At 44.3% G+C, this 17,659-nt stretch overlaps 1 protein-coding gene across 1 annotated transcript in view; it reads right to left on the bottom strand.

Moving 5' to 3' along the window:
* The window catches only part of LOC135912436 (3'-5' RNA helicase YTHDC2-like), a 70,972-nt gene that overhangs the window by 52,535 nt on the left and 778 nt on the right, over nucleotides 1–17,659 (bottom strand). The window contains exons 3-11 of the mRNA XM_065444910.1: nucleotides 17,119–17,312; nucleotides 15,638–15,831; nucleotides 14,826–14,992; nucleotides 10,201–10,303; nucleotides 8,566–8,722; nucleotides 7,374–7,428; nucleotides 6,625–6,781; nucleotides 5,121–5,277; nucleotides 4,826–5,018 (exon numbers count right to left, since the gene is read on the bottom strand). Coding sequence (XP_065300982.1) covers nucleotides 4,826–5,018; nucleotides 5,121–5,277; nucleotides 6,625–6,781; nucleotides 7,374–7,428; nucleotides 8,566–8,722; nucleotides 10,201–10,303; nucleotides 14,826–14,992; nucleotides 15,638–15,831; nucleotides 17,119–17,312 — 1,377 coding nt within the window. The remainder of the gene's footprint in view (nucleotides 1–4,825; nucleotides 5,019–5,120; nucleotides 5,278–6,624; nucleotides 6,782–7,373; nucleotides 7,429–8,565; nucleotides 8,723–10,200; nucleotides 10,304–14,825; nucleotides 14,993–15,637; nucleotides 15,832–17,118; nucleotides 17,313–17,659) is intronic.

The following is a 17,659-nucleotide window of genomic DNA, read 5'->3' as shown; positions in this document are numbered from 1 at the left end:
GGTGCGCGGCACTAAAGCGGGTGTGGCTAAGGTGTTGGTCATGCAGGCGAATGCAGCAGTTTTCCTTTTTTTTCCCCAAAGGATTTTGTGTTTTTTGTTTTTTTTTTCACTGCACACACCCAGTTGGCAGACTTACCATATTTATTTTCCGGACTATAAGACGCATTTCTTCTTTCAAAAATTTTCGTTAGTACGTATACAACTGTGTATATTATATATGCATGAAACCACGAAGGCAAGTGTGACAATTATGAGTGCTTTTTTTCAAGTACAAGAAATTGTGTGCACTACATTCTTAAAGGAACTGAATCTTGTAACAACAGTGGAGTAACCATGACGACAGATATTAACATCTAGGGCTCACTGTGTAGCCAGCACAGAGGCAGCCAGCTTGGCCTCCCTGATATGGGTGCCTTCATGATTGGAGGTCGTGTGCACTAGTTTGCTGTTATAGTTTAGTTTTTCTTAATGTGCCCCTCACCAGATCTGGCCATTTTGAAGTGACAAGCGCAGTGCATAAAAGGCGCGCTAGCGATTGTGTCTGCTAAGTATTACATCCTTATGCATAGTGGAAAGAGCTTAAATTTCAAACCAAATGCCATTTGCCCTTCCTCTCGTGGGCGCCGTGCTCCGAGCCGGAAAGTCAACGTCAATCCCACAAGTGCACCTAAGTACATGACATTGCTGTGACATCACTCATAGTGACATGCGGCTTTGAGAATTATTCAAGGCAACATCAGTTATTTGTTTAATCTGTTGCTTCAATCGATGAATTAAAGTTTAGAGAAATAATAAAACATACAAACAGAATGTCTGCATGTTTCTGTTTTACTTCGTCCCGTAGAAAAATAGATGTACTTCTGTTCTGTCTGCTTGTTCCCGCGTCACGCAGCCACGCATGCAAAGAATGAAACTCTCATTTTCTACCATGCTCAAGCGCCGCGATCATGCTCTCACACCTGCCTCATTGCCCGTGATTGTGGTACTGATCAGGTGTTCTCATGCAGAACGAGCAAAATTGAGCACGCGTGCGAGACTATCATCAGAGGGAATTGGGGGGGGGGGGGGGGGGTATGACATATTTGTCACAAGATTCTCTGCCTCCAGTGTAGGAGAAAGCTGGAAAGGAATTTCGCATGCGTAGGCCAGACAGGGCAAGTGGTAACAGTGTCTATGGTGGTGGTGATACTCATCTCCTGAAATCACTGGTTCGCGCAAGTTCAAATTCTTTTACCTCTCCTATTATTGAACTAATTTGAAAAATTGTTGCGGTAGAACACTCCTTCAAGGGCACGTAACAACTTCTAACGTATAACCAATTTTACTATGTGTCCTGGTGAGTGGCCCTTTAAAGAAAAGGTTAAACTCACGGAATTCACGCAATAAATAGGGAAATGGTGTCACAATTTTTATATTGTGCATTGTGGTGATCAAGATATACCCATTACAAAAAGCACCAATTGGTTATCATTATCATCTGTAGCCCACATGAAATGTTGCAGCGCTTTGGGCTTCCAGTTGCTATTTTACTTTTGTATGCCTGTGCTTAGGTTCAGGCAGTCCTATTGTGATCTGACATATGATCAGACGTTGTAGGCACATTGCTATTGAGCGATGTGCCTACAACGTCCAGTAAAAGTTCATTAGAAACGGACGATGAAGATACACCAATACTGAAAATAATGCCACCTGTTCACTAGTGAGCTTTGGTTTGGAGTCCGAGTCGTTATATTCCCCCAAAGTGTATTTCTGAAGGTGCACCACATGTTCAACATGCGGACCCAGCTTTTGCAACCAGTTCCCAAGAGGTTCGGTAACGCTTCTCTCATAAAATCCTGGCAAGGGGCGCTGCTAGTGTAACTGCGCAATTATTGAAAGTCACTCCCGTGGCGTCGTCCCACGTGGCTGCACCGAGAGAAAAGTGTCCTGCTTGAAACTATGCTGCACCCGCACTTGAATTTAGTAATGAGGACTCGAGTTATGATTCTGAAGATGACAGTAAAACAGATTCAAGCTCTGATGGTGACAATATTTTAGCAGCGAGTTTCCTTTACAGCCTTGAGCGGTCTTCTTCCTTGTGCGCGCTCATCTGCCTATCTTATTTCATGACCAGACAGCTCTACTGATTACCTTCGGAGTGCACATTTCGCTTGGTTATGATGGGCTGCCATCGGCAGCAAAGAAACTTCTGTTCACGCCAAGAAGAAGCACAGCTCAGCCCAACACTATGGATCAGCGCAAGACAGTTTACAAGGGCATGGAATTTCTTTCTACTGTTCTCTGCAGAGCTGATAAAGACAATGTGCAAAAATGCAAACAGGTATGCTTGGATGCATAATCTTGTAGTAGCCCAGGTACACTGAGAGCGATCGGTTCTGGAAGAGGTGCATGACTCTAGACTGTCAGGATTGGGGGCTCAATCCCATCGCTCGTGGTCCTTTGCCAAGATTGGAGTACGGCATGAATTCGAAGGTAGCTGGCCCATGCCGTCGTCCAACTTATTTACGCTGAGATCGTTGATGAAGTGAAGAACTGTTTCTCATCGGGAACGAGGAAGAAGGGTTTATTTACAGAAATTAAATCAGTCTAACATAACTGCTTGAGAAAAAGAGTATCAGTCCAACATGACTGCATGAAAGAAGTGACTCAGTCTAACATGACTGCTCAAGAGAAGCGTCTCAGTCTAACATGACTGCTCAAGAGAAGTGTGTCCAGCTTTCGCACAACGACAGTTTTTATACACTCGGTCCGCCGGCCATATGAGGCGGCGACTGTTCGTTTACTCATCACCACCTCGCCACTGCTCCGCAAATCAGTTTACATACACAAAGGCACACACATTCCGATGCCCAAACGACGGCGTTGGAGGGGTGCCGTTCCGGGAAGTATCGGTGCCAATCGTGGGTCGCTCGTTGTTTTGCGTCACGCCGAAGCGTGAGAAGCACCAAAATACGTCGTTCCCGCGGCAGCTTGTCCATGTGTGTCAAATCAGCTCCGCGAATGGGAACTCCGGAACCATTGTTCACACACCGAACTCGTTCCGTCACAATGTCGATGGGGCGGGTGGAAGGAGGCGTTTTCAGCACAAAGCCGCTTCTTCGAACGCCTCCTAGCTGTAGCGACGGAAAGTGCGGAATGCGCGTCTTGCCCCCCTTGTCGTAATTGGGTGGCAATTTTGTCTTGCAGCTCGCCATTCTTAACAGCGCCTCCATGGCCCGAAAAATCTCGACTGTCTAGCGCTGACAACCGCTAGGCAGGAAGAGAACGGCTGCTGGTCAGGGGGGGATTGATATCTTGGCTCGCAGCGACCACTTGTGCATTGATGTCACCGCCCCAAAACATCCAACAAGGACAGGCAACTGCAAAATGAATCCCACAACACGGCTCTGCGCCGAGATGACACGCATTGGCTCTCACTTTAGACTCGCTAGGCTAAAAAAAAAAAAAAAAAAAAAACATAAGTGCAGAAACAAAAAAAAAAAATGCTACATTTCGCTATGCCAATTTCTGAAGCAAATTCCTTCTGACAAATTCAGCAATCATGGAGGGAATTCTGTTAAATGAGAGGGGATCTTCTTCGCCTAAAGAAAAGTTAACACTAGTAACCCTAAAATTTAGGCGGGACCCTCAAACGCAGAATTCAAATTAGCCTGCTCAAACCATCCGCATTGCTATGCAACTTTCCCTTCTTATATCTAACGGAGAAGTTGTACTCTTGGAGAGTGAGGCTCCATCGGAGCAAGCGGCCGTTTTTGTGTGACATTTGATTGAGCCACGTCAGAGGACAGTGGTCGGTCTCAAAGATGAACTTCGCTCCGTACAAGTAACACGACAACTTCTGGGCGGCCCAAACCAAACAAGCGCATTCCTTCTCTGAAGCGTTGTAGGTTTCCTCTCTTACATTTAGTTTACGGCTATGGCGGAGCTGCTGAAGATATGGCGGAGCTGCTGCTTGAAAGCGCCCCAGTTCGTGAAATCAACCTCATGGTTGAAAAACCAAGTCTTCGCTGCTCCTGTCAGACAAAAGGCAACGTGACGTAGCTTGGACGCATCATCCCAACGGTTAGCCGAACTCACTCGGTCGTAGTCATCCAGCCAAGCCAATCCTCGATGTCTTCACCGCGAAGTGCAGCAAACAGATGGAGATCACGCTGGTGCCCACTGACGATCCAATACGGAGAGGCTCGGGTAGGCAAAGCCGAGATGGTGGAAGTAGAAGTGCCTGTTGGCTCGTCCTGTGACATGATGGCAGACAGCTGGCACAATCGGCGACCCGATCGAAGCTCCAGGAGGTTGAGTGGGTAGTCAGAGAACGGAGGACCGAAGAGCACACTCCACTACTTGTGACGCAGCAGTTACCACAACGTTTTTTCCACGTCAAAGATGCAGCGAACCAATCACGCCCGCAGCACGGGTTACACTTAAGAGCAAGCCTCACAAGCGATGATGAAGAAGAACCTGATGTGAACCCCACATGATGATGATCATGTACAGATGACAAAGAATAGCTTATAAATGCCCACAATATTAATATTTTTGTGGATATGTTTTATTGTTTTTATCAACTGGCAGCAAAAATGGTGGTTTCTAGAATTTTATGTCTAGCTAATAATTTCTTTTGTCAACATTTGTTTCTGGAAAGATCATTTCATTATGCACAATATGCTATGCTGAAATGTGTGCTGGAATATTATTTGTAGTGGTAAATTATTTTTTTCAGAGTCCTATAAAAAACTACCATTTTCTCGTGGTAACGAAAGAGTTAATGGGCAATATGGGGCGACAAATTTGACAAGAAAGGAAGGACCGCTTGACTTGCACTCACAAGTGAGCCAGGATAACTTCGGCTGTCCCCGACTGGTGAAAGTGCTGTGCCCAATCGAGGGCCGTCCAGTCGTTTGATGCCCGAGCCAGGGGGTCTGCCCCGAGAGACAGCAGCTCCTCCACTATTTCCACCTTGCCTCGACCAGCGGCTAACATCAGTGCTGTGGCACTCGTCTCGCTGTGGCGGTACTCGACTAGAGGCAAGCAGACAGCAAAATGAGCACAGAGATCCAGAATATGTGTGGCAGGTATACAAGATGACAGAATGTAACTTAGTGGCTGTGCGCACAAATTACCCGAGACATTGTCCGAGAGGATGTAGTAGAGCAGCTGAGAGAAAGCCTCATCCGTTCCTGTCATCCAGGCATTCTGTAGAGCACGGTCCATCTCTGCAGTCAGGTGCGCATCAACGTCGGGTGAATCCCCATCATCGCCATTATTCTTCCTTTCATCCTACATGCAACAAAAGCAGGAAATCGATATACTTTGCTTTTTCTTGAATGAAGAGCTTAACACAATATTGATGACTGAGAATTCAACTCTCTCTCATAAAAGGCAAGAGTTAGGCACAAGCTCCCTATGTATAAGTGCTTCATTGTTTTGACATTAAGGCTGCTACACGTGCACTAGTACCTGTCAATGATTGTTCACTACCATCAGGATTACCAAGAGCTGGAAAAGTGCTTCTCCACCACCTACAATTGGGTTTTGCTCTAATCTCTGATTTCAACTGCCAGAGGTCCTATCCCAAGGGAAGAAGAGAGACCCAAAATGAATATGAGGACACACCAATGCCATTCAATTATCAGCGCCTCACCCAAACTGCAACATACCCTGCCGTCTCACGGCCAAACACCTCTTCTGGGAACATCAGGCTCATGAAGATGGTCGCTGCAAATACCTAGACAGGATGACAACTCCCTGCAAGGCTGGCTCCAGTGGACTAGCTAGATAAGCATGCTGTGAACGATTCGCTTCTGGCCTTCGCCTATGAGTCTGGTTAGCTATTCAGAGGCCCATGCAACAGCTGACTGAACATCATCTGCTAGCCCCACCTTTCCACCCATTCCCATACCTGAATTCCCCTAGGGCTGCAACACAGGCCAAAGCACTAGCCTCTTCAATAAAGACGTCGTTCATTCATTAACATTTTCTCAGCCACCGAACGCTGCCAAGGACATTCTGTGCTCTGCATTTAAGATGACTAATAAATAGGAATGCGTGAATGCCGAATAGCAGATTTCGAATTGAACATCGAATTGAATCAAGAAAAAAACAACCTAATATCGAAGTGAATATCAGAAAAATCTTTCAGCCACTACGAACACTGTGATCCACTCAAAAGGGCAACGAAGTAGCAAGTACTTGCTTCTTTTTCTTTTTGCAAGAAAACAAAATGTTGACAGAATACCAGAAATGGTGCTGTGGCCATAACTCAAATGACCATGTTATGTTTATGTTTCAACTTACAAGATCAGATGATTCATATGCCCTTTGCTGTACGCAATATGCTAAGCTGGTTATGCATGGCAGAAGTGAGGGTGCCAATGATACATTTTAGAGAACACAGTCAAAGTTGCAGTTCAGCAACAACCCTGTTTTTTGTTCCCACTTTGATCTGAATTGATGAGGAAAATGTGGCTTCTTGCAGTGTGCTTGTTGCTCCATTCACCAAATGCTTAATTCCTTCTTTACATGATACTTGCCAAAGGAGGCTTCAAAGGCTGCTGGAAATCTATAAGCCACAGTTCAGGAAACATTGGTCTGCTCAACTTCGTTCCAAAAGTACCCTGCACATACCTGGTCCTCCTCAGGTGACCGACTGTTAGCTGAAGGGTCAGTACTAGTTGTGGTTACGCCCTGGCTATCACACCACTTGGCAAGCTGCGCCTTCTGCTGCTCAGCCCGGGGCCTGCTTTTCTTCAGCTTCAGCATGGCTTGGCTGGTGTATCCCGTCCTGTGTTCATTTTCCAAGCACCATGCCGCAGTTTTCAGGTGACAAGTGTTAAAGACAGGAAACATAAGATTTCCAAACAAAAGTGAAAGGAGCAGGGACATAAAATTTTCAGCTCTCAGTTTGCTTTGCTTAAAATAATAGGAACGTCACTGATCATAATTTACCCTCATGCACAATTTTTGAATATGTGTGGGACATTTTATTTTCAGGGTCCTAATACATAGTGAGTTTGGTTTTTGAATGCCTATGTGACATCATAATGTGACGAAGAACATGAACGTAAAAGTCCAAGCTTGAAATTAGTTTCAGCAAGCGGTCTAAAAATGGGGTCTGTGAGCTACATGCGACATACACAGCTGTTACACACAGCTACAAGCACTCTCTATTGTTTGGCTTTTCTTCTCTTATATATGCCTCAAGTGATTGGCAAACTGCCTTTTACAACACAAACACAAAACAGCACACCCTGCAGAAAGCTATATATTTTAGGTATATGCCCTGATGCCTGAGAAAAGCTTGAATCTGGAAGATTAGGAAGAAATGTACGAGTTCAAACTGGCGAACACACATACATGCAGGAAATTGCACTTACAATCGCAAGACGTCCTCCAGAAAGTAGGCCTTTACTTCATATGATCGTGAGGGCACTAAAACGCAAACGAGACAGCATTTTAAATGTGGGGCAAAATACAAAAAAAGATAATGTTCTCTGGAGGTACAGTCAACGTACGATTTTTCAGACCCCTAGGGACCGTGAAAACGTATGAAACATCGGGCAGTCCGAAAACATGAATGGATGCCTTTTGCTGCCCCCAAGGCCTCAAATCCCCACAAGCATGTCGGCACATTTATTAAGTGTATCGGTGCTCATAGCGTGATAAGAAGCTGCGGGTGCAAGCATGTATATTTAAGAAATACATACCGTGTCCGATGACAATTTCCCCTTTCCACTCTTGATATGCTTCACCGCAATATTTTGCATATGCCTCACCGCATTGCATTTTTGCATCAGCGTGAAGCTGACTTTTGAGAACCAGCATTATGCCAAGCGCCGTGCTTTCCGAGCTTCGAATCCATCGGCGAGTATTACAAAGGCAGAGTTGGTGCCATTGCTAACAGCGGTGAATTGTTTTAATAAAAAACACGGCACCGAATAGCAAGAAACCTGGTAGTGAACGTCGAAGTAGCTAAGCTTAGTGTTGCCGTGGTGGTGGCTACGGCTGCCAGCGGATCTGCGTGTGAGAGTGCCAGTTCCAGGCAGCGAGCTAATCGAAATAGCGGCGGTGGTCGCTTCGATTAAGGCCATTTCAGACCTGTGCTCCATGGCATACAAGAAGTCTGAAAAATTAGACAGCGAAGGTTTTCTGTGTCCAAAATTTCACGTGCTCTACATTGACTATATGGGGTTTGTGGCGGTGCTGCGAAAACATCCAAATTATCGGGAATGTATGAAAAATCGGCCGTCTGGAAAATCTGTCGTTGACTGTCATTGAAAAATAGGTGCATAGATCTAGTGTACACATTCATACCTGTCGCCATTAAAAGGGAGAAAAATCAAAAGGAAATTGCAAGAAAATTCATGATAAAAGTACACCCGTCTTATACAGACTATGTTGACTGGCAATGCAAGCAACTCTGTAGCATGAATGACTGAAACATGATGGTTACCTGGTTAACATGGACACAGCATAATCCATCTGAATTCGATAAATTTTCTTTCAGTTGCTCATCAGATAGGAAGTAGGCACATCCATCACAGCTTTAGAAAATTAAGAGCAACATACCTTCCACAACAGGACAGCCACCAAAGTATTTGACAAACAGCTCCACATCCATGGTTGCGGACATCAGAATAACTTTTAAATTCCGGAACTTTGGAAGCAAGTCCCGCAGCACAGTAAGCAAAAAGTCAGTAAACCGGTCCCGTTCATGAACCTCGTCCTATGAAAGGCAGACAAAAAAAAAGCAGCATAGTAATCAGAATGTTGGTGAATGGTCATGCTGAAGAACCATAGCCTGGCAGAAGCAAAACAAAAAAAGCACTAGTGTACTATGCGGAAGCTCTGCTTGGGGCCATCTCCACTTTTCCTATTAAAAAACATGTAAAACACAGAAATACCTTTATAAGGCAACTGTTAAATTGATTTAAATTAAATTTGTTCTATTTGCGAGAAAAAGTACATTTCAGCAACTCCAGGAAGAAGAATTTTGATTTACGGTATCAAGATTTTTACAATAATATACAGAAATCTTAAACATAAAAAAAAGGAAGGAGGATGTTTACAAGCCTGCAAATCTGCACCAAAAATAAATATTGTACTTCCTTAAACTGCATCTGTCAAAGCATTTCAAGAGTACAAATGTGATATATGAATTCAGATTTCATGTGAATAGTTACAGTATTCACGAGGGTTTTGCAAAAGTCCTACTCACAAATTAGTGGCATATATCAAAGTTGTGCACAGTCGAACACCGATATAATGATGAACAGCTGTAAAATCCCCTTAAAGATCTCCTTGAAAAATCCTCTAGAAAATTTTGTGTCAAAAATTTATTTTATATATTCAATTATTGATATATTGAACTATTTCGTTGTCCCCTTCAAGTTTGATATATCCGAGTTCGACTGTATAATATATGAATCTTGTTCACTTCAAAAGTATTATTAGGTGCAGTTTACAGAATTGTGATACATCTATTGCTGATTAACAGAGTTGTAAATTTGATAGTACATGAGTCATTCTTTATTTAGTTTCGCACTTTTCAAGAAAAAAAAAATTATATATATATATATACATATATATATATATTGAAAATCCACTTCCAATGGCTATTAGGTTTTAACTTTTCCTTTTAAATGCAACAATCCTCATCAAAACCGCTGCAATCGTTGCCTAGAAAAACAATTTCTGCATTCCCATGTATTTAGATAAGAGCTCACGAGCTAAAGCTTTCTCTAACACAAAAGTTTTTGCAAATTATAGCCAACTCTGAACATAAACATGCGTTGACCTAACTTTACTCAACCTTTCAGACGTTCAGTAAAACATCACTGTAAAAGCCAAGAAACCACCTCCCTTATAACAAGTATGATCCGAAAGATAACCTGAATGGTAGCGATTTCTACAGTGGCTTTGATATTTGCTATATGACAGAAACAAAATGAGCTGACAACTGTATTGTATGTATCTGGCTTTATCTTCCATGAAACGCTAGCTGAGTTTATTTCAGTTTTATTTATAAAAGCTGCTTTTCCACAAAAACGAACTTTGCATCTGACATTGCATCGCTCCACAACCTCCTATATTCATGAGTAGTTAAGTACAGGTGAGTTCACCTAGTTAAGTGAACTCACTAGGTGAACTATCATAACTGTCCATCGAAGCAAAACTGAATGAAAACGTGCTGCTGGTACTCACCACAATGACATGGCTGATTGTCGCCATTGCCGAGTCATTGCCCATGAGGGTGCGCAGGAGGATGCCATTAGTGCACACCGTCAGCAAGGTCTTAGGCGACACCCTGCAAGGAAAGGCACAGTTTTATCATGACAGTCCTGTGTGCTGCAGTCAAAGCAAAAATAATGCAACATGCTGACTCTGGTTTAAAAGAATAGCCTATGTAAATGAAATGCAGCTCAAGTGAATGGATAAGTGAGGTACACTTGCCCACAAAATATTTCGGGGTGCGCGAGCGCGTGGCGCAACGACCCTTCTCCCCTGCTAGCGAGGAACCCCTGGTGTCGAGACCGATGCCTGCATGCATGTGTGCCCCTCCGAGACTACAAGTGTGCATGTTTCCGCGCTTCCTCCTTGCACGCCGGCAATATCCGAATGTAGCCGCAAGGTGCCCCTCTTGCAATTGGCACTGTGGTGGCTTCGACGGGCCCAACTATGTGAAGAGTGTTTAGAAGCGTGCGCTAGCGCGCGCCGCTGTGGCCGCTTTTTGTTGAGTCACGATAGCTGACGCATAGGGCCCGGTGGCAAACACAAACACAACAAATCACTTTTTTCTGCGCTGCACCTTTTCGTGCCCAATCTTCGTTGTTTCTTTTTACGAACGGGGCGTTCTCCCGCAGAAGAGCGTGGCAGAAAAAGCGCTCCATAGAAGGAGAGAGGCAAGACGAAAATGAACTCTTGATTTCCATTGTATAAACGAAGTTTTGCCCGTCGAAGCCACCACAGCGCCAAACGCAAGAGGGGCACCTCGCAACTGCATTCGAATATCGCCGGCGCGCAAGGAGGAAGCGCGGAAACGTGCACGCTCACAGTCTCGGAGGGACGCGCATGCGTGCAGGCGTCGGTCTCGACACCAGGGGTGCCCTGCTAGCAGGGGAGGAGGGTCGTTTTGCCACGCGCTCGCGCACCCCGCAATATTTTGTGGGTGAGTGTACGTATTAAAATAAAGTTTTGTGGAATTTCACTGTCCTGAAACTGCACAGTGGGCTATGAAAAGATGCAGTAGTAGTGGAGGGTTCAAAATTAACTTTAACCTTAAATGGTTCTTTAATGTGCACCTAAATTTAAGTACACAAGTGCTTTTGTGTACTTAGCCAGAGATAGTGCAGTCAGAGATAGTGCAGTATAGAAGCCCATGAGAGAAGTCAGTCAGTTACAGTCACGGTGAAATGCAAGAACACCTGTGCAATGTGCATTGGGTTCATGTTAAGAAACTCCAGATGGTCAAAATTAACCTGGAGTCCCCCAACTTCGGCGTGTCTCGTAATCAGATAATAGTTTTGGCAAGGGAAATCCCTGAAAGGTACATAGGTAGAACAGTTGCCAGAAGTTTGCCTCACTTACTTATGGAAAACCTTTCTGCTCTAAAAGTTTTTTCTGACAATTTAACTGAAGGCAAGTTCACTTGTCAACAGGAAGTTATTAGCCAACCCTGCCATAAATGCTTCTGTAAAGAGGAGCTTGAAGCAAGCTTGGCAGCCTAGGAACCTTTTAATGTATACAGGTTTCATTAAAGGGCCCCTAACCAGGTCTGGCCATTTTGAGGTGACAAGCGCAGAGCATACATTGTGTGATAATGATTGCGTGTAGAAAGTATTATATTGCTACGTGCCGCAGAAAGATCTGAAATTTCAAACGGAATGACATTTTTCATTATCCTCGGGGCCACTGCGCTCTAAGGCAGAGGATGACGTACTCGCGTCCCTGTGCCTGCGTACTCAAGTCCATAGTATGACATCACTTATAGTGACATGTGACTTCGAAAATTATTCAAGGCACCATCTGTTATTTGTGCGATCACTTGCTTGAATTACCAACTGAAGTTTAGAGGAATAATAAAACACACAAATGGAATGTCTGTATGTTTTTTGCTTTACTTCGCACCAAAACAAGAGAGATGTACTTCCGCTTTGTCTGCTTATTTGTTGTTTCGTCTACTTGCTGTGATTGCTCTGCAATCTGCTTGTTCTGCCTCAGTATTCGTGTAGCACTGAATTATTTAGCTAGTCATGTGTCCTTGTGCACAGCGCACAGCAGAATCTTGCACTGCACGAAACAATAACAGCTCGCGCGCAACGCCGCCAGCGGAAGCCGCCAGCGGAAGTGCGCATCGCCGGGAAAAAAAAGGTGAAGGCGGGGCCCGTGACGTATGTGTCACGCAATTCTCAAGGTCCGGCAAGGAAGAACGCAGGGAAAAAATTTTGCTTGCGAAGTCTAGATGGGGCGAGTGGAGAGGGAGTCTCGCTATGCAGTGGAGCCTGCCTGCTGAAATCATGGGTTCGCGGAACTGAAATATTTCTATCTCGGCTATTAATTAGCAGACTTGAAAAATTTTCGCGGCAGACCGCTCCCTAGAGGACACGTAACAACTTCCAGAGTATAACCAAAATTTGCTATGGGGCCTGGTGAGGGGCCCTTTAAGGACACACTAGGCAGTAGAATATAAGTTGAGCCATATTAGTAAATGATCTTTCTACAATACCAAAAACACCACTCTTATGGCGAAAGAAGCATCGATAAGCTAGGAAAGGTGCAAAAACAAAAGACAAGTGGCAACACTGGCTTTAAGTTCCCACACCTATAGCGGTTCAGTAGGCGAATCGTTCACTTGGCTTCACGTGATTGGTCAAAATTTTGCTTGCGTCAAAGGCCGTCAGAGACAGCGGGGCAGCACCGCAAATTATGAATATGTCACGCATCTGTCACTCATTTTCAAAGTGAACCCGTCGTTGGCTAAGAGCGGAACCAGCGAAGAAGTAGTCCGCTTTAGGTTTCATTGCTGTGGCTTGGCTGTTGGCTTGCAATCCTGGCTGCGCACACCGGTTGTATGACACCAGAGACACGCGGGTGTCACATGCGCTTGCATTGGTTGCTTCAGAGGCTATCACTTGCCCTTGTTGTGTGCTTGATGTTGCTCTTTTCGTGTCGACCACGGCTGGAAGTGCGACACGCATTCGAAGAGATGACGGAAGATTATTTGTACCACCCCTGCCGGCTTTCTAAGCAGGCCTTTTGCAGGCTATGCTATGAACTAGAGGAGACTTTGGTGAAAGCGTACCAGTCGTCATTCCATGCAGAGGAAGGAATTGCACGCTGCGGTTCATCACCACCAGCCTGTAGGTCTGTAGAAAGCAAAGTATTAATCGGAATGACCTAGATCTCTGTTGCCGACACTGTCTACAAAGTTGCTTTCATGATTACTGTGTTGGTCGGTAGAAGGTCTGGGTCAGCTTTCCCATGACCTCCGCTGTCAAAGACAAAGCCAAGGAGACATTTGCATGGCGAGGTTGAATTCCCCGAGCTATCGCCAGCGTGAATAGATCGCAGATCACCATTCAGTGGTCAGAAGGGTTCAACATAGGCTGCTCCAGTGCTTCCTTTGTTTGGCTGATAAAACTGCAGAGTCAGGATGGGAAGACATTGTGGAAATCTCTTATTTGGCTGCCCTTCTTGCTTTAGTTTGAAAGTGCCATACTTTCGTCCTCAATTTCAAGGAACAGTGCACACCGGCAGCACCACGCACTTCAATTTTACTTCGCGCAGGCGATGCAGGGCCTGTATAACGTAATGTTCGATTTCATGTTTCGTTGCTTCTATCAGATGACATGCCGTGAGGCAGATCACAGTGATAGTGGCAGCGAGCGAGTCATGTGCCGACGACGAAGGGCAAGAAAAGAAGGAAAATTAATATAGTCTATTAATCAAAGGCGGCCCTAAGAACCAGTTGACGGCCCTAAGAACCAGTTGACAGTTTTGTTCCACTCGCTACTTAGGAAGTGCTAGCAGACTACATAGCGCTGGGCTCTCTCTGCCAACTCATTTATGTTTGCGATTCGCCTGTTGGTTGAGAACGAAAAAGAACTACATTAATAAATTACTTCAAGCATTGCGTAGACGCCCGGCACTGCGCATTTACACTTTAGAACTCGCCGCATAATATTTAATTTATATTTTATATTTAATTAGCAAGCAGAAACATTCTGCAGTTTCTCGAATAACTCGTCATACGATGGCGTACACATCAGAGGTGGCAACCTCCTGTCTATTGATCGTGTCTTCTCCTTTTTCCCCCTCTGGCTTGGGAGTCACCCATGTGGTGGTGTAAGCGGTGAAGTGAATGGTTCACTTTCCGAACCATTATAAGATTCTACTCCAGCTTACAGTGATGTCGCGAATTTTGATGGCTTCTGCTTGGGCCTAGATAAATTTTAATTGGTACAATTGCACAAAGTTGCATTCTAAAATAGTCAAAGACTGAACTTAGCTAGTTTTGTTAAATATTTTTACGGCTACAACAACTCAAATATGAGAAAATAGTACCATGATGTGCACTACGTCACACACGAGTGCTGGGTTTACCGCACGGTATTCAAGGAACGCACCTCATTTCCTCTTCTAATGATCAATAGTTTACCTTGAAATAAACAAAAGCAGACTTTTGAAGGAATAGTACTTCACCAGCCCAACTGGATTTAGTGTATCTCTTTACTACCCTTTAAAATGTGTTCAATGTCTCATGGGATTGCCTTTAACCTAATATGAACCCTTGATCATTATGGAAACCAGATGATAATACACCTTCTCACCTGTTCTCTAGTCGTATCTGGTAGCCCACAGTGTGGCCTAACTTTTCATTTCGTTCTGTAGCAATGCGCTCGGCCACGGCCACAGCAGCCAGTCGTCTGGGCTCAGTGCAGACAATGCGGCACGGATTACCAAGGCTGCAGTTCTGTTCCAGCAGGTACTGTGGCACCTGAAAACAGTGCACCAACAAACAGGGATTACAAAGAAATGCAAAGGACAGGGATTGAGACTCACTTCAACAGGATGAGTGCAAATTTTTGCACAGTACAATAATTCAACACAGCTGTCTAGAGCAAGCGAGTGCCAGATTCTGGACTACTTGATGATACCAAACACCAGCACCCTTACCTGTTTTTTCTATCCCAACCCCAAACCTAGCTTTGTCCCTCCTCTCTATCTCTTCTGACATCCCCCCCCCCCCCTTTTAGTGTGTTGACTTCAATTAGTGCACTCTATGCACCAGCTTATTCTTTGCCTCCTCCGCCATTGAAGGTAGGGTAGAGTAAGCTACTTGTACATAAAAATGCTGCTAAGGAAAGCAGTTGCTGCCCTGATGACGTTCCCTTGTCAATACATGGGCTAAAGCAACATTCCTTGTTCCACCACTGCTCATAACATTAAGCCTTGCTTTTCCCATGAACTTGTCTTTTTTGAGTGTCATTCTGTCAATCACCTCTTCCAATAATTGACACACGAGCACACACACATACGAAAAGACACACAAAAAAAAGGAGTATAGCGGGTGACTACTTGTTAGCACTATGAAGAGATATTTCTATATAAGGTGGACATGTCCACATGATCGATGGATCACCTGAGTGGTCTTGCCGCAGCCAGTTTCTCCTATGATGATGGTCACTTGATTCTGGGCAATGGTGGTCAGTAACTTCTGGCGGCTCTGCCAGATGGGCAGACGCTGGCGCTGGGCATCTAGGGCACCTTCACAGCGAGGTGGAACTTGCGGAATGCCACAGTTGAGTCGCGCCGTTGTGCGGTTCACGTCACGCACTGCATATGCCAAGGAAAAGAAGGGCGGTTACAAAGGCACCCATAGCAGCACTGACCCACAAATGGTACAAAGCACTGTCCTGCTGTCCGCAGAACAAAATCTAAGTTTCTATTAGCAACAAACTTGAAGAATGTTTTCTGTGCATACATAATTAGCAAAAGCCTTGCTTGTGCTGCTGCCAGAAAAAAAAAACAAAAAAACAACTATAGTGTCACCTCTCGATAAATGCTTCAACATCTTGCCCATAGTAGTCCAACAATGCCACCAGCCTGCTTTTAGCAAATTAAGAGCATTATTGACTCTTCTTTTCTTGCTTCACCTCCTGTTTCCACTGTCGCTTAGGTAGTTAGTTCTATGTGCCAATTCATGCCTATCTCGTGCCCTGTACAAGTGATCAAAATAGCTGCATCACAAACACCGACCCTCTTAGTGATCCTTTGCAAATGCCTCAATGGTAGTCACCTAGAATGCCAATGTCCAGTGGAGTATGCAGAAAGTTTGAATACAGCTGATGTACTTACTTTTCTTTGATCATTTGAATATTTTTTTATTTATATTTTATCTTTTTTTTATTACATTTTGTTATTTTGATCATTGAATGTTACATTGGCAGTCTTAAATGACTTTTCAAGCCATGAATGTGAACAGAAGAGAGTTCAAGTCAGATTGCCAGTGCATCTGTTATGTAAAAACAAAGAAGTTGATGAAATTTTCTGTTGACATGTCTTGTAGCACCTAAGACAATAATTTCGAGCAATAACAAGCCAATTTATTAGACAGCGTGCCTGACTCTTTTAATTCTGCTGGCAAGCAATATGACTATTCATGCGCGAAATGCTCATCTGTGAATAGGCCAGAGAAATTATACCTCTGCTCCACTTCTGAGCCGGCCAGGCACACTGTGAAGCACGTCTGTTTTTCCTCAGGCACAGTGACCATGCTTTGCTGAGCCCACTTGATAAACACATATAAGATGCATAATCTGTACAACAGACCACTTGAGCAAAGTGCATTAAATGTGAGCAAGCTGAAAGAAATATATCTTCTTTTTCACCATAGTGAATGTCTGCTGCCTCTGTGCACATATGTGGTAACATGTTTAATCTGATGGCCTCTGAATGAAGTAAAATTATTTGCAAGTTCACCCAAAACAATTTATTACAAATGTAGCCCTGACTTTGCTTACATGCCAGTTTGTCCCGTGCTATCCCTATTCTAAAGATCTGCACTGATAAGACCACAACGATTTGACACAACGATATTGAAGAAAACGGGTGCACACATACCTTCCTGACCAACAAGGCGTTCTCGCTCAGTGGGAGGCAATAGCTCTTGGCGCTCATGAGAATTCACTGGGAACTTCTGCAGAAGCAGCATGGCAAATCGGCACGAGAGGGGCCCCATATTGAAGCCGGCATCAGTCTGAACTATAGTGGAACCAACTTTCTTGTAGGCGGTAAGGAAACGATTTGATCCTTTCCTGCATAAGAGAGCAACGTTTGTATTGTGTATAACCCTGGCCGTTCATTCCATGCAGTAATTTTGAACACTACCTTTCTGCCTATGAGGTTAAAAAACAAAGAGAGTTGTGAACGACAACACCAAAGGAAGGACCACATTCGTAAGCACTGCTATGTAGTTCAAGGGCGAAGACCAAAATGACTTGGCCCCATTTATGAGAAGTAAAAACTATGTCAGCAAGTAGGCACTGATTTACTCTAGCAAGAGGAAATGCGGTTGGCTTCCGAAACGATGTGGCAAGGCAATAATAAGACAGATTTTAATAAACGAAGTTATGGGCGAATTAAGGGGCTGGTGCAAAAAAGA

Source organism: Dermacentor albipictus, chromosome 1 (assembly GCF_038994185.2).
Source record: "Dermacentor albipictus isolate Rhodes 1998 colony chromosome 1, USDA_Dalb.pri_finalv2, whole genome shotgun sequence".
NCBI lineage: Eukaryota > Metazoa > Arthropoda > Arachnida > Ixodida > Ixodidae > Dermacentor > Dermacentor albipictus.
Note: the sequence above shows the minus strand (reverse complement) of the source record. Positions and strands in the feature narration are given on the sequence as shown.